At 38.9% G+C, this 23,515-nt stretch overlaps 2 protein-coding genes across 3 annotated transcripts in view; one reads left to right on the top strand and one right to left on the bottom strand.

Annotated features, from left to right (window-relative positions):
* LOC104604569 (phosphatidylinositol 4-phosphate 5-kinase 9-like) overlaps positions 1-11,924 on the top strand; it is a 45,711-nt gene extending 33,787 nt beyond the window's left edge. For both annotated transcript variants that reach the window (XM_010268969.3, XM_010268970.2), the window contains exons 5-9: positions 6,444-6,554; positions 7,243-7,430; positions 9,385-9,542; positions 11,192-11,357; positions 11,518-11,924. In XM_010268969.3, coding sequence (XP_010267271.1) covers positions 6,444-6,554; positions 7,243-7,430; positions 9,385-9,542; positions 11,192-11,357; positions 11,518-11,782 — 888 coding nt within the window. In that variant the 3' untranslated portion in view covers positions 11,783-11,924. The remainder of the gene's footprint in view (positions 1-6,443; positions 6,555-7,242; positions 7,431-9,384; positions 9,543-11,191; positions 11,358-11,517) is intronic.
* Positions 11,925-20,057: 8,133 nt separating this feature from the next.
* LOC104604568 (uncharacterized) lies at positions 20,058-21,452 on the bottom strand. The gene is made up of 3 exons (XM_010268968.3): positions 21,120-21,452; positions 20,635-21,009; positions 20,058-20,530 (listed from the first exon to the last, which is right to left on the bottom strand). The coding sequence occupies exons 1-3, from the start codon at positions 21,306-21,308 to the stop codon at positions 20,456-20,458; spliced, it is 639 nt and encodes a 212-aa protein (XP_010267270.1). The 5' UTR covers positions 21,309-21,452; the 3' UTR covers positions 20,058-20,455.
* Between the last annotated feature and the right edge of the window lie 2,063 nt (positions 21,453-23,515).

Here is a 23,515-nt window from a genome sequence, read left to right as displayed (position 1 = left end):
ACTTTCCTGCCAAATTCATAACCTGGTGGAGGATCCATGAATACCTCCTCATGTAGATCACCATTTAAAAAGGCATTCTTCACATTCAGCTGATGAAGCTCCCACAAGAAATTTGCAGCTAATGGTAGTAGAACTCTGATAGTGTTGAGTTTTGCTACCAGAGCAAATGTTTCTTTGTAGTCAATTCCTTCCTTTTGAGTAAATCCCTTTGCTACGAGTCTATCCTTGTATCTTTCAATGGACCCATCCTTCCTATGCTTCACAGTGAACACCCACGTGCATCCAACAGTGCCTTTTCCTTCTGGTAGATCTACTAATTCACAAGTCCCTGCTTTCATTAAGGCCTTCATTTCTTCATTCATAGCCTCTTTCCACTTTGGGTCAAACACTGCCTCTGAGTACCTAGTAGGAACATGCACAAAAGAGAGAGCAAACACAAAAGAACAATAACGAGGGGACAAATGTGAGTAAGACACAAAATCAGCAATGAGGTGTCTGATAGTACAAGAACGGGTAGACTTACGAAGGGCAATCGGAAGATCCAAGTCAGAGGAATTGATAGGATTACCTTGAGTTATTGAGACAGGTTGATCCGAGTCCAATTGGTTGCTGTCATGAGTTGGACTCTTCTTCCTTCTATTGTAGGTGATTCTGATATCTTTCTGCTGCCTGCTGGAGTCTTTAGTAACATTTGCAACATCACTAATAGTAGCTGGGCCAATGGGAGCCTCACTAGATTCACCTGGGATACTACAACTAGGAGGATCAAGAGGAGAGGATGGAAGATCCGAGGCAGAGAGGGGCACAAAGGAGGAGGGAATAGAAGGATCAACAGGAGGGTCCTCTTCCATCCCACTAGTCTCCCCTTGAAGAGGATCCGGGGAAGATTGAAACTAGGATTGAGACTCAAAGAACACCATATCTTTTGTGACATTTTTTCTTGGTGACTGGATCGTAACACTTGTATCCCTTCTGAGTAGGAGAGTACCCCAAGAAAATTCCCTTCATAGCTTGAGGATCCAATTTGGTCTTCTTCGGATCCTTGACATGTATGAAACATACACACCCAAAGACCCTCGGTGAAAGAGAAAAAACAGGAAGGTGAGGGCAAAGAACAGAAAATGGAGTCTTCATCCCCAAGACCTTAGATGGCATTTGGTTTATCAGATATGATGCAATAAGGATTGCTTGAGACCAATAGGCTTTTGGAACCTTGTGCTGAAATAGTAAAGCTCGTGCATGAAGGGATGAGAGATCCATCGTATGGACGCCCAAATCTTGCGGAATAAAGGGGGCGAATTTCAAAAATTTTTCTCTCCCTTTCAACTGGGAATCGCATTCCCTATTTAGAAAATCATATTTTCAAGGATCAATCTTGAACCATATCTGAACCAAAAGGAGGAGAGGATTATACCTGATACGGAGAAATAATATCTCCCAACGAAGGTGTTCACGCCCAAGGAAGGACCCAAAGACTGCTCTAACTGAAGATGGCGCAGTGTAGGATGGAGCAGAATCAGCAGTGTTCTTCTACAAGAACTCTGTCCTTCGCAAGAAACAGCAGGATGGCACGTGAGCATAGCTTCCTATCAATTCTTTCTCAAAGAACTGATGTCAAGATTGAATCTTGACTTCTCCCACAACTGGAGATCAAACTGGATGTCTGGCGGCTGCAGGAAGGAGGCGGCAAGAAAGATCTTTGCAGGGATTGCAGAAATCTTTCTTCTGTAATTTCAGCTCTGAAGAGGATCTGATTATGTGTTTCTTATAAAGGTTGCCACCCCCTCCTTTTGTAAACCCAAAGGATCAGCTCCTAATCCAATCAGGAGTTGCTAACCCAAATCATATTTGGATCAGACATCCCCTTAGGTGATAAGGATAAACCCTTATCTTATCTGCAGATTAGATCAGCCTTCTCCTAATCTCATTAGGAGGTTTCTAGATCTGAATCATATTCAGATCTGGACTCTCTGAGTGGATAGGGTTAAGACCCTATCCTATCTGCTGATCCATCTCAGAATTCGCCCATATTTAACTTATTAAATAAGTCCAGTTCGAAATGGGCTTTAGGCCCATTAAGCTTATGTGCTCACTTAACCTTCCTAACTACTGCCTAGTTGGGCTTCCTTGTATGGCGTGGGACCCAAGCATTGATCTACACATCAGCCACATGGGTTCGGCCCAACCTTTGTTACAAGGCCTGGCCGAATACACTGCTATGGACAGTGCACCCCCTGAAACCCATCAAATGGGCTCTATGAGCCCAACACTTACCCTAAGTGGTCCCTGGGCCAAGCCACCTTGTAACACCCAGGGACTGTGGGCAGATGCAAGATTAGCCCATCAGGTATTATCCTCAATGGTCTTACACTTAACCTCTCAGCCCATAATGATCATACACTGCCCGACAAGAGAGGACCTCTCCCTCGGCTGCAAGGAACAGTGTTGCACTCTCTGCTTATATGGATCCCGGGAATTAAAACCTTCTTGCAAACATTTTAGAAACCATAATATATATACTTTTATATCTTATATAAAATATACTTTGCAAAACAAATCTCAACGATTGAAATCGACTGCCGGCAGTCTTGGTTTCCATCAGTGAGAGTGCATCCCCGATCAATACCTTTGTCCGACAAAGGGGCTGATCCTGTCACTATGATCACCCACTCAGATGAATTCTCAGACTGTCCCAGCATACCCAGGTTTTGACCCCCGCTAAGGATCTCACTGATTGGTACATCAATCTCCACCTAGTGCAGTATCATAATCGAGTCTAGGGGTCGGGAGTAACTTTCCAGTTTTGCCCATCAATCTCCAAGGTCCAGGGCAATACTGGAAATCTGGTCCAGTTCATAGATTCAATTAATCCTACACTGTATGTGCCTAGGGTCTCACCCTGGGAGCTGAGACAGGCCACCCCAACCGACTTGGTGGCACCACAGTGTCAGCCTTATCAGGATAGGTCTCCCCAGATCGTCCCACTGGCTGTGAACATTCTAAACTAACACAAGTCTCATCAAGTGTCTAGTTTAAGGGTATTACACAGAAACATACCAAGGGAACATGAATCAAATATGCACTTTTATTCATTTTCAATAAACTCATAAAGTACATCATTTTGATTGAAGCTAAGGGCATACAAAACTGTCTAACAGTGCAGTCTCCAATAAGTGTCTATTCTTGTGCTTAGAAACCCCATTCTGTTGGGGGGTACTAGCACAAGATGACTGATGGATCATTCCCGCATCCTCCATAAACAAGTTTAAGGACCTTTCGAAATATTCAACAGCATTATCTGACCTGAATTGCTTGATTTTCTTGCCAAATTGTCTTTCAATCATTTTGCAAAATGCTATGGTTACCCGCGGCACTTCATCTCGTGTCTTTAATAAGTAGATCCATGTGCATCGAGAATAGTGATCAATAAAACTGATAAAGTATCAATAGCCATCAATAGAAACAATGGGAGAAGGACCCCAAACATAAGAGTGGACTAAGTCAAAAGGTGCTTGAATTTCATTACTAGAAGTTGAATACATAGTTCTACACTGTTTTGATAATTGACCGACTTCATAGACTAACTTTTGACTTGAAACACCTTGGAACAATTCTGGAAACAACATTTCCAATGACGAAAACTGTAAATGACCTAGCCTAGCATGCCACAGGTGTAGCTTAGTTAATGACTCCACATTAGATTGACCACTAGTAGTAGATGTTTGTAGGGCCGAACTGATGTCTGCATCAAGGTAGTAGAGGCCTCCACGCTCATGACCGCTCCCAATCGTTCTCTTCATCAAACTGTCCTGAAAAACACAATGAATAGGAAAAAAGGTTATGCTAAGTTCAAGTTCTTGGTAAGTTTTGAAACAGATAAAAGGTTTGAAGAGAGATTGGGAACATGCAAGACAGATTTGAGTGAGAGGTCCTTGCTTAGGTCAACCACTCCTTTCCCAGATATGGTAGAGAGGGAACCATTAGCAACCTTCATCTTGTCTTGGACAGACATTAAATGATAGGAAGAAAATAAAGAAGACATGTGAGTCATGTGGTCAGTCGCATCAGAATCAATAATCCAGGAGGCTGGATCAATGGAACTAGTTGCACTAAAGGCGGAGACAATACCTGATCTGGCAAGGGAGGTGGAAGCAAGGGAATTTGTCCTTAGGCGGGCTAGTGCCCGACTAAGTACCTCTACCTCATCAGCTGTGAAATCCATAGACCCATGTCCTTGGGAACTAGTAGTCTGTCCCATGGAAGAGGAAGCAACTGTGGATGAGTGTTTGGAACCTTCATCACTGTGACTTGCTGCCAAGTTCTCACTTGTAGATTGGCCCTTCTGGTGCTTCTTATCTTTCCTCAATGCAGCTGGTTTCAGATGAGGATAGAGAACCCAACAGGTCTCTTTCACATGCTTTTCTCCCCCACAGTGAGTACACTTCAGGTGTCTCTTGTCAGAGAACTTGTTCCCCCTTTGATTTGTAGAAATTAGGGCTGAATGTTCTATAGACTGTTCAGCTAGTTTAGTCTGAGCATCAACTTGCATCTCTTTTCTTCTCACCTCTTCATTTCTCACAAGGTAGTAGACATGATGTAAGTCGGGCATCTCATCTCTTCCCAGAATTTGGGACCTTATGTTCTCATATATTGGATCTAGGCCAGCCAAAAATTTGAATGCTCTACCCTCTTCAACTTGTTTGTCATGTTTCTCCTTGTCTCTGGCATTCTCCCAGTCAATGATGAGGTGGTGATCCAGCTCTTCCCATAGTCCTTCTAATGTAGCAAAGTATGTTGCAACACTCATATCTCCTTGCCTCAGTGGCAGCAATATCTTGATTCAGTCTATAGATTCGGGCATTATTTTTTTTTCTGCCCATAGGTCTTAGACACCTTTTCCCATATCTTGGCAGCTGTGGAGAAGTGTTGAACGGTCCTAGCTACCCTTGGAGTCATTGAAGCAAGTAGGCAGGACATGACTGTAGCATTCTCTCTTCTCCAAATAGCATATTCAGCACTCCCTATTTCGGGTTCTTTCTTCTGCCCGTCCAAGTAGCCGGTAAGATCCCGGGATGTGATAAAGAGCATGGCTGAAACCGACCATTCCCTAAAGTTGTATTCGTCTAGCAACACATTTGTTATCTGTAGGCTGTGCAGATTTGGGTTTTCTAGATTAGGAGACCTCCCACTAGCCCTAACATCTCTAGAAGACACTTCCCCAGATATGGAAGACATCTTCTCCGACTTGCAAGAGTACCAAAAACTGTCACACAAGTTATATGAAACCACAGACTTACGGAGCTTGCAGCACTGTAAACTCAGACTGGAGGGTCCGTATCAAGGCTGAAATACCAAGTTCCACTCTGCTGTACTGCTCTAACTACTGCTGTTGCAAGCTGCCACCAAACTGCTGAAGCACCGAACTGAAACCCTTCTGCTGTGTTTAGCCACTGTTGCCGCAGCCTGGACCTTGCTGTTGTGGCTTCTACCACGCGCTAACCACTGCTATCGCAGGCTGAACCCTCACCCATGAACTGTTCTAGGACTGCTGAGATCAGTCCTCTCTTCCAGATCTGTTCTACACAGATCTCACTTAGCCGAATGGCTACAACTTGCTGTGTGTGTCTCTTAGGGCATCAGCTACTGGGACTAACTCCCCTTGGGCCCTACAACCAAGAGAAACCCTAGATATAGGTTCTGCTGGGTTCTACAACCAGAACTAGGGTTTCTTTGCAGTACCAAGATAGAGAGAAAGGTGAGAGAGAGAGAGAGGTGCGAGGCAGCTGCTGTAACCAGGCGAGTTTTAGTGCTCTGATATCATGTTTGCCGAACTGAACCTGTCAAGTGAGCAGAGAAGAAGAAGAGGAAGAGAAGAGGAGAAAGGAAGAAATGTTCGAATGGGCACAGTTCATCAGCCGGCCCTGTTCACTTATATAATAACAGTACATAAAGTTACATAAAAGGACCAGAATGCCCCTGATTAGTGATGGGACACCCAGTCAAATAAGACACTAAATAAAAATAGGCCCAGTAACTAAGGCCCATTAACTAAAGACTTAATACCCAACCCAGACAAGAGGATAACAAAATATCAGCCGAACCAACATAATACACAAAAAAGGTATTAACTAGTCTTCAAATACCGACTTCTGATACAATTGTTCTGATTCAGGTTCAAGTACAAACGTAAAATTGAGGATTTATATACCTCTTGCTTGTATAATTTCATCTTTCCTGTCATGCCTATGAAGTATTTTTACAGTAATTTTTTTGCTTTTTTTTTTTTTTATTTACCCTAGTATCTCATCTTCAATTAAGCATGCTTGTTTCTGACTGTAATCATCTGAACATGGAAGATTTTATGCACTGTACATTTATACACCATCTTTGAAGTCATGCTAACTACTCTCTCTCTCTCTCTCTCTGTGCCCCCTCCCTTATAGGTTCTCCTGAGGATGCTTCCAGATTATCATCATCATGTGCGCACATATGAGAATACACTCATAACTAAATTTTTTGGCCTTCACAGGATTAAACCATCAAGTGGACAAAAGGTAGTGCTATAGTGGATACCATTAAACACATTTTTAGCTCTTCATATCTGATGTCTATTTTGTAATGAAAATTTGGACATGATTATTCAATTTCCCTCTTCTTATACATAGATATGTCAGTGCTTTCAAACCATGGTTGAATTGGCTGGTCAGACTGGTTAACCTGTTAGCTGGCCATATTTCTGGTTCCATTTTACCCCTGAACTGCTCACTTGCAAAAAAAATGTTGATTCAGTCAATGGTCTACTGACACAGCTGGTTAAACCACTGAACTGTTTGATCCAATCAGTGGGTCATGGGTTAGACATTTATTATCTTTTTATCTTTTGTTTATTTTTAGCCATTTCCATAATAATAACAATAATTATCATTTATCACACTTATTTTTATTTAATATGATGAATATAAGAAATTAGAGACATGACTTTTTTTTTGTAAATTTACTGTAATTTTCTACATTTTCTGTTTTTTCTGTATTTTTTTATCTTTATGTTTAATTAATTTATCATGTCATGGGTTGACCTTTTGACCTGGATGGTTGAACTGCTGACCCACCACCAGACAGAAATTTTCATTTCCGGGTTGGTTTTAAAAACATTGAGATATGCTTCTATTAAATCCTACTTTTAGGAATATGCACCTTGATATATAAGAAGGTAATCTTTGTGAACCAATTCTGCTTTTGCAGTTTCGCTTTGTAGTAATGGGCAACATGTTCTGCACAGAGTTAAGGATTCATCGAAGATTTGATTTGAAAGGTTCCTCCTTGGGGCGGTCTTCAGAGAATATTGAAATTGATGAGAATACAACACTCAAAGATCTGGACTTAAACTTTTGTTTTTATTTGGAACCCTCCTGGCGAGAGTCTCTGTTACAGTAAGGATACTTTATTTGATTTGATTTTTTCTATTTTTACACACTTCTGGATGTCCATGAATTATTGGTCTAATTGTGAAACATCTGAAATATGGTTTTATGTCAATCATTTCTTTTATAATGGTGGACCCTGATGCATTTTTACCGGAAATCATCCTTCAAAGAAGCTGACCACTCACACTCAGTGAACCTTATGTTTGTGTCATAAGTTTTGTAAATTTGTTTCTTTTTGTTTGTTTTGATCTCTTTATTGGGTTTTGATTTTATTTGTTTATGCATTCCCCAGTCAGCATGCAGCTATAATTTCTTGCGCCTTGGGAATTGATAACTAAGTTCTGCTGCAATTGTTTCACTAAATAAAATTTATCATATAGCGTATTCATATTTAAGTTGGTATTCTTAGATATTTAGTCCTTCAGTTTTTCTAACTTTGGGCATGTGGTTCACTTAATTAGGCAATTCGAATTTCTTCAAGCACAAGTATACTATTGGCTTGTGGAGATGTTACCATTGGGCATCTGAGCGTATCAAAAGAGAAGCCTCAATCATGATCATTCTCAATATAATAGCTGCAATATCATCTGTCATTTTGGCTTTGATTGCCTCTAAAATGGCTATCCCCATGATCTCAAGTTTCTCAACTGCCTTTATTTCATTAACTACATTTCTAGCTAGAGAAATCATTGTGGGAAGAATTACTAAACAGATCAAAATAGTTCTTTATTGCATCAATCAGTTCCCCCAATATTTTGTAGACAGACCTATCTCATAATCCTAGATGATGCTTGCCAATAAAGGAAAAGCCACTCCTAGTTAACATGAAAAAAGGTAACCCTAAAAATAAAACTCACTGGTAAAAGGTACAACCTATTAGTGGTTTACTTACAATTCATTCTAATTGTGTTCTATTTCTGAGGTCTTGAACCCATCAGATACTTGATGGAATGCCCTTTTTATGAATGAAATTAGACAGTGCTTACAAACATGCTCCAGATTTTAAACTTGTTTTAAATGAAATTAGACAGTATTGGTTCAATAGCAGTCAAAATCATAGTCAAAGTTGAGGAATAGTCCTTTAATATGCCTGGAAAGATTTAATTATGCTTATGGTTGATTAAAAATTTCTCCAATCTCAACCATCCAACTGATGTGAAAAGCATTTGAGTGAAGCATCCGAGTACTTTAATATGTCTAAGGTTATATGGAGATCAAAAAGTGAGAAAAAACAGGATCTTTTGCTCCCACTGTTGAACTCCAATAAAATCCTCTGCTTTAGGTAAAAATACCATGAACTTTGAATATGATTTTGGTTGGTATTGAAACAATACTGTCTAGTTTCATTTAATTATGCATATAGTTGATTAAGAATATCTCCAAGTAACCTATCAAAAAAAAAAAAAAAAATCCAAGTAATGGCATATTCAAGGACTCTTGTTAGCAAATTGTATATCCTTTCCGATTATCAGAATAGATGAACTCTGAGTTTATAATCTCTATCAAGACCTTTTTGAATTTGATGTTAGCAATATGATTTGTTGATGCCTACATCTGTTCTTGGGGTTTGAAGATCCATATCCTGGTCTGCTCCATCACTAGGGTCACCACATGCTTAAACTGGCTCATATCTGGCAATGACCCCAATTCCAATTTACTTTTTAATCAAAATGGTTAACTTTTGTTATTACAAGAAAATAATGATTTCTGTTGCTGTGAGTAATGTTTTATAATTTATACACAGTATTATGTTGCTTGTCACATGAATATGGATGTCTATTTTCATTATCTCACCCTCTACATGTATTTTGGATATGAAAAGATTGTACTCTGTAGAATAAAATTCCCTTCATATGCTTGTGGTTACTGATAGTTATTAATTTCTATCTATAATCATTTTCTCCCTTAAAAACTGTTGCAGTTGTTGTTGTACTTTTTTCATAACTCTATTCTTATGCAGGCAGATAGAGATTGATAGTAGATTTCTAGAAACACAAAACATAATGGATTACAGCCTTTTGTTGGGTGTTCATTATCGAGCTCCCCAACATTTGCTATCCCTTGTATCTTACCAACGAAGTTTGTCAGCAGATGGATTGGGGATTGTTGCAGAAGAAGGTACATATCCAATCCAAGCCGTGGTTCTTAGTAATTAATGCAAAATAAATTACTTATGGTTTCCTTTAACCATATGGAAGCTGAAAATGAGAGTGATGGTAGGATTTGAAATGTTGGATGCTATTCAATGATTAGGGCCAATCTAATTTTGAGGAAATTTTGGAAAGGAAAAGAAAACAAAGGGAAAATAGAAATTTTAAAAATGCTCAAAGTAAATTCCACTTTCCATCTAAACTTCATGAATACACTTTTGCGGTTTTGCCCAGAATGATAGTTTAGCTTTGGAGCATTGTAACTCTATGGTAGGTCCGGGGTTACTGCTTTAAGTGGGTTTGGAGTTTGGTCTCCTGTCTATACATTTTTGACATGTGGTAGCAGAATTCACAACCTAAAGTGGTTTTATTCTGTGTTTTCCATTTCTTACCCGTGGCAAGTTTGAGCTCAATGGTCCTCTGCCACATAACAAAAGGCCATTTCCCTCAGCTTCATCTTTTAGAAAATAATTACAACTCATAGCATGTTACGAAGGCTGTTGTGCACAAGGAATTCTGCAAATGGCCAATCTAAATTGTCCCTTATAAAAAAGGGGGTCTGGATCTGCCAGGTTAGTTTCACAAAAGTCCTGTTGCTGCCAGATTCAGAATGTGTGTTTGTGTATGTATACAGGCAGATAGATAGATGTGTATATATGTTGAAGTCGTAAGAAATGATTTAAGTGCTCATAAACAATGGATATGGCACTGAACAGAACGGACCTCATAAGCAGTGTTAGTTCAAGCAGACCCAAGAGTTTATCAATGGAATTAAAAGAAGTAAGACAATTTCCTTTCAAACCTGTTTACAGTGTTTAGGTTATATCTAATTATAGGAAACTGAAACCCTAACACCAGTTTAAACCTAAGAATTCAATCTCATCCATTTATCTGAAATAAATAAAGAAAAATCCCAAAACAACCTATCCTATTTGTAAATTAGCTATTACTTGCTAAAGTCATGTGCAAATTCTCTTGACCTTGTTTGATATATAATTCAATAAGCTTTCTGAAAGTACAAAAATTGAGGCATTTGGACATGTTTTGACATAGAAAATTGAGGCTCAATGTGTTGTAACAGGATTGTGACTCGTAGAGCACTGATCTTGATTCTTTGCTTTATAGCCCATCATAGCCATATATTTTCTTTCTATTTTGTATCTTCATGCTTTTCATCTCTATCATCCCCACCAAAACAAGAAAGAGGGAAAAAGGGAGCAATCAGTGAAGTGCTTACTGTTTTGCCTCAGGGCCTTTTCTTATTGTCTCTCCTTGAAGGGTGTGACCTCATCTGGTTACTGGCAAGGTTCAAAGTATCGACATGTATTGGCCCGTATCGGTCGATACATGTGCTCCCGATACGCCCCTACAGAGGGTGTATCGGGTTTGACCGGTTCAGGGGTGGACGAACCTTAAACCGGCCCCCCTGAACCGGATTTGAAAAAAAGGAAAAAAAAGTACCAATACTGCTGGATATGCCTCTACCGGCGTATCGGGCATATTGATACTTAGAACCTTGGTTACTGGTCCTAAATATTGTAATTAAACTTGATATAAATATCCATTTAGACATGCATACTCTAGTGCTACTGATGTTGGTGATAATATCAATGCCAGATGTTCAAGAAGATGAAATTTCCAACTACCCTCAGAGCCTTGTTTTGATACCACGTGGAACTGATGATGGGAGTGTTGTTGTGGGCCCTCACATTAGGGGTAGCCGGTTAAGAGCATCAGCTGCTGGCTATGAGGAAGTGGATCTCCTACTTCCAGGCACAGCAAGGTATAAACTATCAATATTGAAATTGATTCAAGTAACACCCCTGTCAATGATACCTACGTTCACTGTAATTCACTGTAATCTGTAAAGCAAATATAACCAATGGTGTCTGGAAAGCTCTTCCTTTTTACATCTTGAAATCTGATTCTTCATTTGTAAGCAGGTTGCAGATTCAGCTTGGAGTGAACATGCCTGCTAGAGCAGAGCGTATTCCAACAGAAGGGAAACCAGATTTTGGTGAAGTATATGATGTTGTTCTTTATCTGGGCATTATTGATATATTGCAGGAGTACAACATGAGCAAGAAGATTGAGCACGCTTACAAATCCATCCAGTTTGATTCCTTGTCCATATCGGCTGTGGACCCTATATTCTATTCCCGGCGCTTCTTGGAATTCATTCAGAAAGTGTTCCCTTCAAATTCTTGATCCATGAATTTTTCTATCTAGTTATGTTGGTGCTCAGAATGCCCCAACTGCTGCATGTACCACTTTCTGTTCATGTGATTAATTTTAGCCATATAGACCTATGGCATGCGGAAAAAAGAAAGCAGTTTTTTTCCCCTAGAAATTTTAACGAAAACTACCACATTTAGTTTTTTCAGACAATGCCTGATATTTGGTCACGAGTTTTTCTGAAAAAACATTTTCTCGGACCATATCTTGGAAATCTAGAAAGGTGTAGTATGAGAGGATACCCTTAAAATGCCTGTGGGAGCAACTGCAATGGTCCCAAATAATAAAAAAAAAAAGAAAAAAAATAACATTTTGTGAGAGTAACATGTCAATGCAGGCACCATTTTCAAGGTCACTGATTTGCTAATTATTGTGATTTAGGGCATATGGCTATATTCAATAGTTAATACCTTCCTATTCAGGTTCAAAGCTAGACAGCTCGAACATTTTGCATCCGAGTCTGGATCTGTTATTTCACGGCACATCCCAGCTGCAAATTGGGAACATTTCCTGTACTTGTATGTTGTTAATTCCTGGGAGATGTTTCCAATGCATGATAGGATTTGCTGAGGTTGGTGTGAGGAGTGCTTTTTGATGTGTAAATTGGAATTCTTTGCATTCATGAGTATGGATCCTTTGAAACATGTGATATGCAATTTTTGCATATTGTACATTTTATACTTTGAGCCATGGTTTTTAAAACCGATCTGGAGACCGAAATGGTCAGGGGTCCGGTTACTTGGTCGGACGGTCTGACCGTTTGACTTGAATGGTCGGCCCGTTCTGACAAAAAAATTTTAAAAAATAAAAAATAGTTGAAACCGTTCGAATAGTTAACCGCCTGAGTCAGCGGTTTGCTGATCAAAATCAACAGTTTTTTGAGAAATCCCGGTTTTGGGGAAGAATGGAACCAGTCATCTGACCGATTTCTATTTTTTCCAGTCTGACTGTCCGGTCCGGTCCGGTTTTAATTTGGAGGGCATCTAATCTTTTGATGATCGGAGAGGACGTGCAATCTGCGGCATAGGATCGTTCATCGTTGCATGTAACATCAAATTTCTGTTTAAACAATGCACGATCTTCACACCCACGTTAGTTTTATCATTTCTCACCTTCGCTTCATGGCATTATTTCCTTTGACGTGGATTTCTTTTGTTCTAGTAATATCTAATAGATTAATTTATGGTTGATCTTTATAATCATAGTTTATGATAAATCTCGCCATACAAGCCATGATATATCAGGCCGTTGCAGAATTATGATGTTTCCAATGCATTTGTTTGATGACGTTAGCCCACAAAATTTTCTTTTGGACTTCATTGTCTACTCTTCCTTCGTTTTGAAACATCTAATATGATGATATTCCTTCGTTTTAAAAAAAAATAATAGCCGTTTCCTCGGAAAATCTTGCTATATCAGCATCATATTAGAAATCTGTCTTTTGGGGAAAATGCTGTTTGGAGAGCTGTTTTTCTGAAAAGCAATTTTCAAACCACACATTGAAAATAGGGACAGGTGTGATATGAGAAAATGCCCTTTTTGGTGTTTTTCTGTTTTTTTTTTTTGTTTCCACTGTTTCTAGTTGCTAATAACATTATGCTGGTATGGCATTGAAAAATGCTTATGTAGCAGTAATGGCAGTGGTACTAAATAGAAAATTTGCGACAACATTTTCTAAGAAAACATCATGCTTATGCAATTCCATTTTCTGAAAAAACACATCTCAAGAAATGGCATCATTTTCTGAGAAAACACCATTCAGAAATTGGCATTGGTTCCAAACCCCACCATATATTTTTATTTTCATGAACCCTACATTTGTCTCACTCTTCCCAAATGGAAGGTCTTAAAGTGGAAAACACCACAGAGAAACAGTGGACCTATGATGCTGAGAAGGTATAGGTATGATACAATTTTACATATTTGGAGAGACAGAATGGTTATCTCAGTTGCTGGATTATTAGGAAAAAGAGGCGGTGTTTGTTTGTTTGTTTGGGGTAACAAGTGAGAACAATATTGTGTGTGGCTCTGTTGGCCCCATTACATTGTAGACTCTGCAGAGCAACAGCTCACCAATCCGTATTTCGCTAGGGCTTCACAGTTCACAGGCTTGAATTTAGGCATATGCCAGTCACCCAGATTTCTAGGAAGGTGGTGTAAAGAAGCCAAATCAACTGCCAGAGTACAAACAAAAAGATAGCAGAAGACACCATGGGCGTGAATCGCTTGTGTCTGTATTTATGCTCTAACCAAAACCTACAGACCCCGGCAAAACAGAAATCGAAACAGAGATAAAAACAAAGAAAAAATCACTCAACACCTAAAAAAATAAAGGGTGAAAGACTTAAACCTCCCTCCCACGAGGATCTCGATGGCCGGAATTCAACTAACCGATTAATGGGAAAAGCGTGGAGTCCGGAGGAGCTGCAGCTGTTGGCTATGTTTCGGTCTGTTGTGACCAATAATAAGGACCCACGCTACCCATCAACTGAACCCATGCATTGCATGGGATTGAACATAAATTTGGTACAAGAGTTCTGAAAAAAGTATAATAACTCATAGTTCATTATTATTTTTTGCTACGAATCTTTATATTAATTAAGTATAAGAAAAAATCATAAAATATAGGTCAATATTGTTTTATAGTGTTTAAAAAATAAGGATTTCTAACAGATAATGCCAACTTTTTGCCCTGAACATCAAAAAAAGATAATATTTTTATAAAATAATAAAAATAAGATAATTTTTCTGAAAAATATCAACAATGGGCAAGACATTGTTCATTGTCTTCCTCTTCTTCTCCTTCGCCCTCTCTTTCTCTCTCTTCTCTCTCTTGCTCTTCAGATTGAAGCTCTGGTGTAACTGTGACGTCTGTCGTAGTTATCTCACCGGGAGCTGGTCGATTGAATTCGACAATCTCTGCGACTGGTATATCCATCACCTCAAGAAGTCTCCCAGCAGGACCATCCATGTCCATGTGTTCGGAAACACGATTACAGCCAATCCGGATAACGTCGAGTATATGCTGAAGATGAGGTTTGAAATTACCCAAAAGGGAAGCCTTTCTCCGTGACCCTGGGTGACCTCTTGGGTCATGGCATCTTCAATGTTGACGGAAATACATGGAAGTTTCAGCGGAAACTAGCGAGTCTGGAGCTGGGTAGCGTCTCGATAAGATCATTCGCCTTCGAGATAGTCACCACCGAGATCAAGCGTCGGCTTGTCCCGCTCTTATCATCGGCATGGCATCTTCAACGTTGACGGAGATACATGGAAGTTTCAGCGGAAACTAGCGAGTCTGGAGCTGGGTAGCGTCTCGATAAGATCATTCGCCATCGAGATAGTCACCACCGAGATCAAGCGTCGGCTTGTCCCGCTCTTATCATCGGCTGCTGGCGAAGGAAACGTGCCAGATTTACAAGACGTGTTTCGAAGATTCACATTCGATAACATTTGTCGATTCTCGTTCGGACTAGACCCCGGTTGCCTGGAGCTATCGCTTCCCATCTCGGATTTCGCAATGGCCTTTGATTTGGCGTCCAAATTATTAGCTCAGCGAGCGCTGTCGCTATCTCTGCTTATTTGGAAGATAAAGCGGCTGCTGAATTTGGGGTCAGAGAAAAAGCTGAAGAAGGGTATTTGATTAATCGACGTCCTCGCAAAAGAGGTTATAAGACAGGGTCGAATTCAATCGACCAGCTCGCGGTGAGATAACTACGACAGACGTCATAGTTACACCAGAGCTTCAGTCTCAGGAAGAAGAGCAAGAGAGAGAAGAGAGAGAAGGAGAGGAAGAGGAAGACGATAAACAGTATTATTGCCCATACTTGATATTTTTCAAAAAAAATTTACTTTATTTTAGTTATTTTACAAAAATATTATCTAAAGTTGCCCTTTTCTTATAAAAACCTTTTTTTTCGTAACTTAAGACAACTATGATATACACATTTACACTAATGTCGACACATGTTGTACATGTATGTAAAGACAAAAGGGTAAGCATACATAAGGTATTAACATCAAATGATTTGATGCCTTAATTTAATTTTTATGAGAGGTTAAGAGAATGTCAATGCTCAAATACCTCCTCTCATTTCTCAGCCATGTAATTATTTATTTTTAAATTGAATTATTAAAAATATGAGAATTCAAAATGAAAACTCTCTTTATAGTTCTTAATTGAGGAAACTCTATATGGGGGTTGAAAAGATTTTTCATCTTTGAAAAAATCCTCTGAATTTTGATAAATTCCACCTGATTGGTTACTACTTTTATGATACTGGTTCATTGGTTACAAGTTTTTTCAATATCTTAGCCTAACCTCTAATAAGATCATTCTTCTCTCTCTCACACACACACACTCTCTCTCTCCAATAAGATCAATACTATTTATATTTCTCTCCATAGACAACATATGTAATGTCTCCCCTCTTTCGTTAAGTCTCTTATTTCCTCTTAAATATATCAAACCCTTTTGGCTCTCTAATAAAGTAAAAAAACTCAAGACCAACCCTAAATATGGACCCTAACCTCTATTCAAAATGACAACAAAACCCATATTTGTTAATCCAACCTCACCAAATTTCTATTTAACCCTGTACATTTCAGGGGTTTAATTAATTACTTGCCAACATTCGAGAAAAGGATAAGAATGTGTTAACATGATAGTTCTTTAGGCCTAGTTTGAGAAGAGTATAAATACAAATATATTCGATGCAAAACCTCTCGTATATGGTATTTCTAAACCTTGTATTTGCACTCTTAGGCTCAGTTTGGGAAGAGTGCAAGTACAAATATGTATGGTGCAAAACCCTGTATTCAGTATTCCTAAACTTTGTATTTGCACTGTACTCCCTTTGGGAATGAGTGAAAATACAAATATGTTCAGTGCAAAATCTCATATGCGATGTTTTTATTGTACAAATTTGTTTTTATATTCTTCCCAAACTGAGCCTTATGCTGTATTTGATTGCAATGCAAATAAGTTTGCACTGATGCAAAACTATGACAGTGCAAATGATTCGAGTGTAAATTCAGACCTATTTTTATTTCAAAATTTAGCTTATTTTGTTTGATTGCAGTACATATGAAGGAAATTAAGAATTGAAGCAGAATAAATTAAGACTTAAAACAAAATTAAATGAGAATTTGCATTTTTTCATTTGCACTCCCCATGCATTTATACTAGTGCAAATAAAGTTTCACTGCAACCAAACACAGCATTATGTTCAAACACTTGTGCAAATAAACCATAATGTGAAAATTAAACGAGAATTTGCATTTTTTTTTCATTTGCACTCCCATTTATCAGATTGTATTTGTTAACTGATTAATTATGTAAAGTGTTGACAAATAATGATACAATAAAATGATGACACCTAAAGTGAGCCATTCAGCCTATATCAGTATCTATACTACTATGAAAAAGTGGCAATGGATTTTTCCTTAATTGAAACACCTCAATTTTGAATTTAGCCCCTCTTTAATGTTAGAAATTGATAATAGAAAATATAATTTAAATTATTATTTTTCTCTTATTCTCTTATTAATTCATATATTAAAAGTTCAAAATATAAACATGATATGTCCGGTGAATTGTAAAGGTATATCCAAACTAAGAGACACATGCAAGCAAGGCTGCTCATCTCCTCCAAAGAGGCAGAAGCAAACAAATTCCACCGGCCGTCTATTTCTTTTGGCTGAGGGAGGAAAGAAGACTGCCTTTGAACTCATTCTGCACTCTGCAGTTTCAAGTTAACCTCAATATCAAGGAAAACTAACTTGATCGTTCATGAAAGCAGCTCCAACAGCTCGTGGGGAAAGCTTTTCTTTCTGTTAGACCAACAATCTTCCCTTTTGAGTAGTTAATACTGCATTGATGATTTACTGGACTATCAGGTTTTGTATATATCTCCCATGACTATTCGTTGCTTTTTCTCTCTTTCTATAAAACTTTTATTACTAAAAAAAAAAGAAAAAAAAAGAAAGAGGGAAAATTCTCGATTAGTATTTTTTATTTTGTGTTTAGTGTAATTTTGGTTCTCAAACTTTAAAATGTGACAATTCAGTATCCGAACTTTCAAAACGTGACAATCCAGTACCTGTCATTAGGGCTGTAAGTCGTGCCGGGTTAGGTCGGGTTGAGGCCAACCCTAGCCCAACCCTAAGTTCTAAACCCCAACCCTAACCCTAACCCTAACCCAACCCAACCCGACCAATCCAACCTTAACCCTAACTAAATTCCTTCAACCCTAACCCCAACCCGAATGGGTCGGGTTCGGGTTGGGCCCAACCCAACTTTCTTCCCATCCCTTAAAACTTCATAGAATTTCTCGATTTTAGATTTTAACTCAACTCTCACTACATATATTAATCCTGTGTTTCATTAGTATTTGTTGACTTTTTTTTTTTATTCTTTTGGTACAAAATTCAGAAAAACAAGTGTCAGAAATGACTATAGATACTGATATCATGCATCTAAACAAATCAATGTATGTTATATATTACATATAACAAATATTTATATATGACATGTACTATAGAGTCGGTTCGGGTTGGCTAAGGGGTCAACCCTAACCCAACCTGAAGTAAAATCGGGTTCATGAATTTGAACCCTAACCCTAACCTGAACATCAACCCGACCTAACCCAACCCAACTTTTTCGGGTTAGGTTCGGGCCAACCCGGCCCACGTTGTAGCCTTACCTGTCATTAATCAGCAGTTAATCTGTCTTCAAGTGACATTTGAAAAGGAGACAAATGTCTTTCGAGTGTCAATTTTCTTTATCAACCATCTAAACGTTGACAAAATTAACAGCCCCAAATCCTTGCATTTTTCCATTCAAGAAAGTTGGGATTACATTTGAGTGGGTATTTTGGTGACCCTAACTTTCTTGAATGGAAGAGGCAAGGATTTGGGACTATTAATTTTTTTGTTAATATTTAAATAATTGAAAAAGAAAATTAGATGACACTTGAAGGACATTTGTATCTTTTTAAAGAATTTTCCCAAAGAAAAAAGCTAAGAGACACATGGCATGGATGGACTGAACCTGGACCACCTCGTGTCACCGTGTCAAACATTCTACTACATCTACATGTTCCTGCATGGTATCGAGAGCGCATCGGGTGGATCCTCCGGCCCACCACTTACATTGATGATTGACCCTTCAATCATGTTTGTCTCTTTTTGTTCATTTCAAAATTAACAGGAATTTAATGCGATTTTTGTTGTTTGTTGCCTTTCTCCCAAAAGTCTTCATGGTCCCCAACAACAAAAGCCCTTATCAATAGGGGTCCCCAAATATATTGGTGGGCGTCCTTTGCCCTCAATTAGAGGGGTAAAACGGGCTGTGCTGGGTCGGTATGGCCCGGTCTGCATGTGGCTTGCATAAAGTGTGGATTGGGCCGGATTGGTTTTCAGGTCGTGCCTCTCTTTTTTGGGATATTTTGGGGGTTGACTTGGCATAGTTCACGGCCTGAGACCGTACGGGCCCGTGCCGAACAGGCTGGATTGGTCCGTGGGCCGAGCATTAGGCCAAGCCAGGCCGTGCACTGGGCCAAAGTTATTTATTTTAAAAAGTTGAAAATAAATAAACTTAAAATTTTATATGAATTTTGATGTACACAACTGCTTATATATACAATAATTAAATAAAATAGTATAATAACATTGAAAAAATTGTTTATTTTATTAATATATTATATATTATATATAAATATTATATTTATATATATGGGTTGTGCCATGGGCCGACTTGAAACCCCAAGCCCGGCACAGCCCATCGAACCACACGATCATGCCGGGCTGCAGCATGGCCCATGGACCATCGGGCCAAGCCAGATTGGCACAAAATTGTAATGAGTTGTAGGCGGTACCACCCGATTTACACCTCTACCCCCAATAATCTTTCTGAACATTAATTAAACTTCCATTAACGAGCTACTTTGAACAACAAATTCATGGCGTTCGTATGTGTGGTAATGGGGTTTGAGATTCCTTCAATAATTTCAATCTTGGACGAGAGAATGACGATTCGATTGATATAGCTTGAATTGAATGGTCTGTGTCTGAGTTTCTGAGTCGTTGAAATCGAAATCCAGTGAAATAAAGCAGGAGAAGATGGCGGGTAGATGGTCAGGGGAAAGGAATTATATTGGTTGATTACATTCATGATTATGGTTACAATTTCTGCTAGCCAATTACTAGGCAAAAGAATGACATTATCTCTAGGTAAGACTTAAAACACTAAGGAGAAAAAGGTTGGTTTGATGCTTAAATTAAATAAAAGTGTCATATCATATCAAAGTTCAAACCTTACAATCGAGAAGGATTTCACCCTCAAACAGATATACTTGCCACCACAACACCCTATGAATCCTTCTTATACTCCTATGTATAAACGGGTTCTCAAATTCTGAGAGAGATAAAAGGGGAAGTATTGTCAAGGTTATTTTCTATCTAAATCAACTAGCTAGAGGTATAAATTAATTCTAGACTTTTAGATGACTGATGAGTCAATAAACTGAACAAGATAACAAATGACGAATTAGTGAGTAATTAAGCAGAACGAATCCATCCACGGCCAACTTTCAGTTAAAGAGGATGTGATGGCATATCCATCGGAACTCTACACGCACAGGCTTGTTAAATGGGCTTCCCTGCCCACCTGCAAAGCTTCTTCTCCAATTCATCTACGTCGTAATCCGGCTTCACTCTCACCTGATCATAATTTGCACCCATGACAGAAGTTAACGAAACAAATTTATAAAAAGGTTGATACAGACTGATTCACTAATGTGACATGGGGGAGAGGAGTCACTCACCAGAACGGTATGAGAAACTTTGGTTTCTGTTCTGTACTGATTCTCAGACACAATAGCGAGCTTCTCTTCTTCTAGAATGTGGAAGAGGACCGAGGTCAAAGCGATGTCTTTGAGCACTACAGTACTGATAAGAAGGGAACTGTCAAACCTTGTGAATTTGATAGAAGGAACAAAAGGTTGTAACTCCTGATCATCATCTTCCTCAGTACCCTTCTTATTATGATTTTCTTTCTGATTGTTTCCATGAGATTTGCCAGAGTCGTCTAAACCCATTTCTATACTGCAATTTTCCTCATCAGATGAATCGCCCAACTGGGTTTCGTGATGCTCCACCTCAACTCCATTTGCTCCTCCAAGCCCACCTTCAGTCCTTAGCTGTTGCATGAAGTTGAAGTTTCAGACTACTTTCAGAGAGAACACATACACACACAGAGAGAGAGAGAGAGAGAGAGAGAGAGAGTTCTAATGGGTTGTACATAATATACCTGAAGATTTGGGGGTATCAAAGATCTGAGCTTACAGTAGAGAAGGTATCGTCTGAGACGACGCAGGATTAGATCTTGGGGACTATTCCTACGAGTTATGAGAACAGCTCTAACCCCACAGAGGCTGTAGTATGAGCGCGCTGGAGTTGAACTACGAACGCCAATATTCTTGTTATTGTTCTTCACCATCTTTCCTTCTTTCTTACACAAAGTTTAAACTCAGGAGTAAAGGATGACAAGAGAGAGCTTTACGACTTAATTAAGAGATGATGGGGTTCAAACTTCAAACCATGAAAGGAATGATTTTGAGCTGGAGAGAGAGAGAGAGTCGATGGGAGTGCTTAAGAGTGTATATGTATATTTGTACTTGAGAGATGGGTGGCTCCTTCCCACGAGGATCTCGATGGTCGGAATTCAACCAACCGATTAATGGGAAAAGTGTGGAGTCCGGAGTAGCTGCAGCTGTTGGCTGTGTTTCGGTCCGTTGTGACCAATAATAAGGACCCACGCTACCCATCAACTGAACCCATGCAATGCATGGGATTGAACATAAATTTGGTACAAGAGTTCGGAAAAAAATATAATAACTTATAGTTCATTATTATTTTTTGCTACGAATCTTTATATTAATTAAGTATAAGAAAAAATCATAAAATATAGGTCAATATTGTTTTATAGTGTTTAAAAAATAAGGATTCCTAGCAGATAAGGGCAGCTTTTTGCCCTGAACATCAACAAAAGATAATGTTTTTATAAAATAACAAAAATAAGATAATTTTTCTGAAAAATATCAAGAAAGGGTCCAGGTTAGAGGGGTAGGGTTAGTAGTTTGTATTTTTCTTTGATTTAATCTGTTGCCTTTCTCCCAAAAGTCTTCGTGGTCACCGACAACAAAAGCCCTTATCAATAGGGATCGAGCCAAATATATTGGTGGGCGTCCTTCGCCCCCAATTAGAGGGATAAAACGGGCCGTGCTGGGTGGGTATGGCCCGGCCCGCATGCGGCTTGCGTAAAGTGTGGGTTGGGTCGGGCTGGTCTACGGGTCGTGTCTCTCTTTTTTGGGATATTTTAGGGGTTGACCCGGCATAATTCATGGCCTGAGTCCGTACGGGCCCATGCCGAACAGGCTGAGTTGGTTCGTGGGCCGAGCATTAGGCCAAGCCAGGCCGTGCACTGGGCCAAAGTTATTTATTTTAAAAAGTTGAAAACAAACTTAAAATTTTTAATTTTATATGAATTTTGATGTATACAACTGCTTATATATACAATAATTAAATAAAAAGTATAATAAAATTGAAAATTTTGTTTATTTTATTAATATATTATATTTATATATATGGGTCGTGCCATGGGCCGACTTGAAACTCCAAGCCTGGCACAACCCATCGGTCCATACGATCTTGCCGGGCTGCAGCATGGCCCATGGACCATCGGACCAAGCCAGGGTGACACAAAATTGTGATGAATCGTAAGTGGGTCCGTTCCCCCCCCCCACCCCACCCCACCACCCCACCACCAAACTTGAACTAAAAAGTAAAGGATCACTCTTTAACATACATACATACATACATACATACATACATACATACATACATACATACATACATACATATATATATGTATATAGTAATAAACCGAAACCTTCTCAAGCCATTTTCCCCAAACCCTATTTGTTCTACTCTCTATCTCATTTTCTTGTTTAACTTGGCCCCCAAAAGAAAACTCCTAGCTCTGCCATTGTTTATCGGTCACAAAATCCCAATAGTATATTTCAATTCTTGTACTCTTCCATTTCTGACATTAGAAAGGAATTCTCTCTTTGCAAGGAATAAGCTTCCCACATTGAATACTTCATCCCACCCTGCTTCTATATTTATAATCGATAAATGGGGTGTTCATGGGTCGGTTTGAGTCATTTTCTTCAATCGACCCGCCTAGTTAGTTTACTTATTGACTAAACCGAAACCAACCGAACCTGAAGCAAAACTGACTCAAACATGAAGGGTTGATTTATCGGTTTAGTCGCTTTATATAACAATTGTTTTAAACAGTCCAATGTAAACACCCTTGGTTGGTTCGGCTCCAAGACTCGAACAGGCAACATGCAAAGGTTGAAGACTCCAACTCCAAGTAAGTATCCAATAGTCATTTATAGTATTTATTTAACACCTCTTTCCAAAACTAAAAAAAAACAATGGTTGCTAAACCCAAAAACATAATAAATAAACTAATAAAGGTAATAAATAACTTAAATTTTAATTTAAGTTAACTGTAATAGGGAGTAGGGAAGGACTAAGGCCTACCGAGTAGGGACTAATTAGTAATTACCTAAACATACTGAGTTGCTGGTTTATTTTCTCACACAAATCGAAACCAACCAGTGGTTTTAAAAAACC

The sequence above is a fragment of the Nelumbo nucifera genome, chromosome 6 (genome assembly GCF_055504915.1).
Source record: "Nelumbo nucifera cultivar China Antique chromosome 6, China Antique-T2T, whole genome shotgun sequence".
Lineage (NCBI taxonomy): Eukaryota > Viridiplantae > Streptophyta > Magnoliopsida > Proteales > Nelumbonaceae > Nelumbo > Nelumbo nucifera.
This window is presented reverse-complemented; position numbering and strand designations above follow the sequence as displayed.

Coding starts and splice junctions, on each gene's coding strand:
- LOC104604568 (XM_010268968.3), bottom strand. CDS start 21,308: ATGGTGAAGAACAATAACAAGAATATTGGCGTTCGTAGTTCAACTCCA. Junction 21,010..21,119: donor TGATACCCCCAAATCTTCAG/GTATATTATGTA, acceptor TTCATGCAACAG/CTAAGGACTGAAGGTGGGCT. Junction 20,531..20,634: donor AAGTTTCTCATACCGTTCTG/GTGAGTGACTCC, acceptor AATTATGATCAG/GTGAGAGTGAAGCCGGATTA.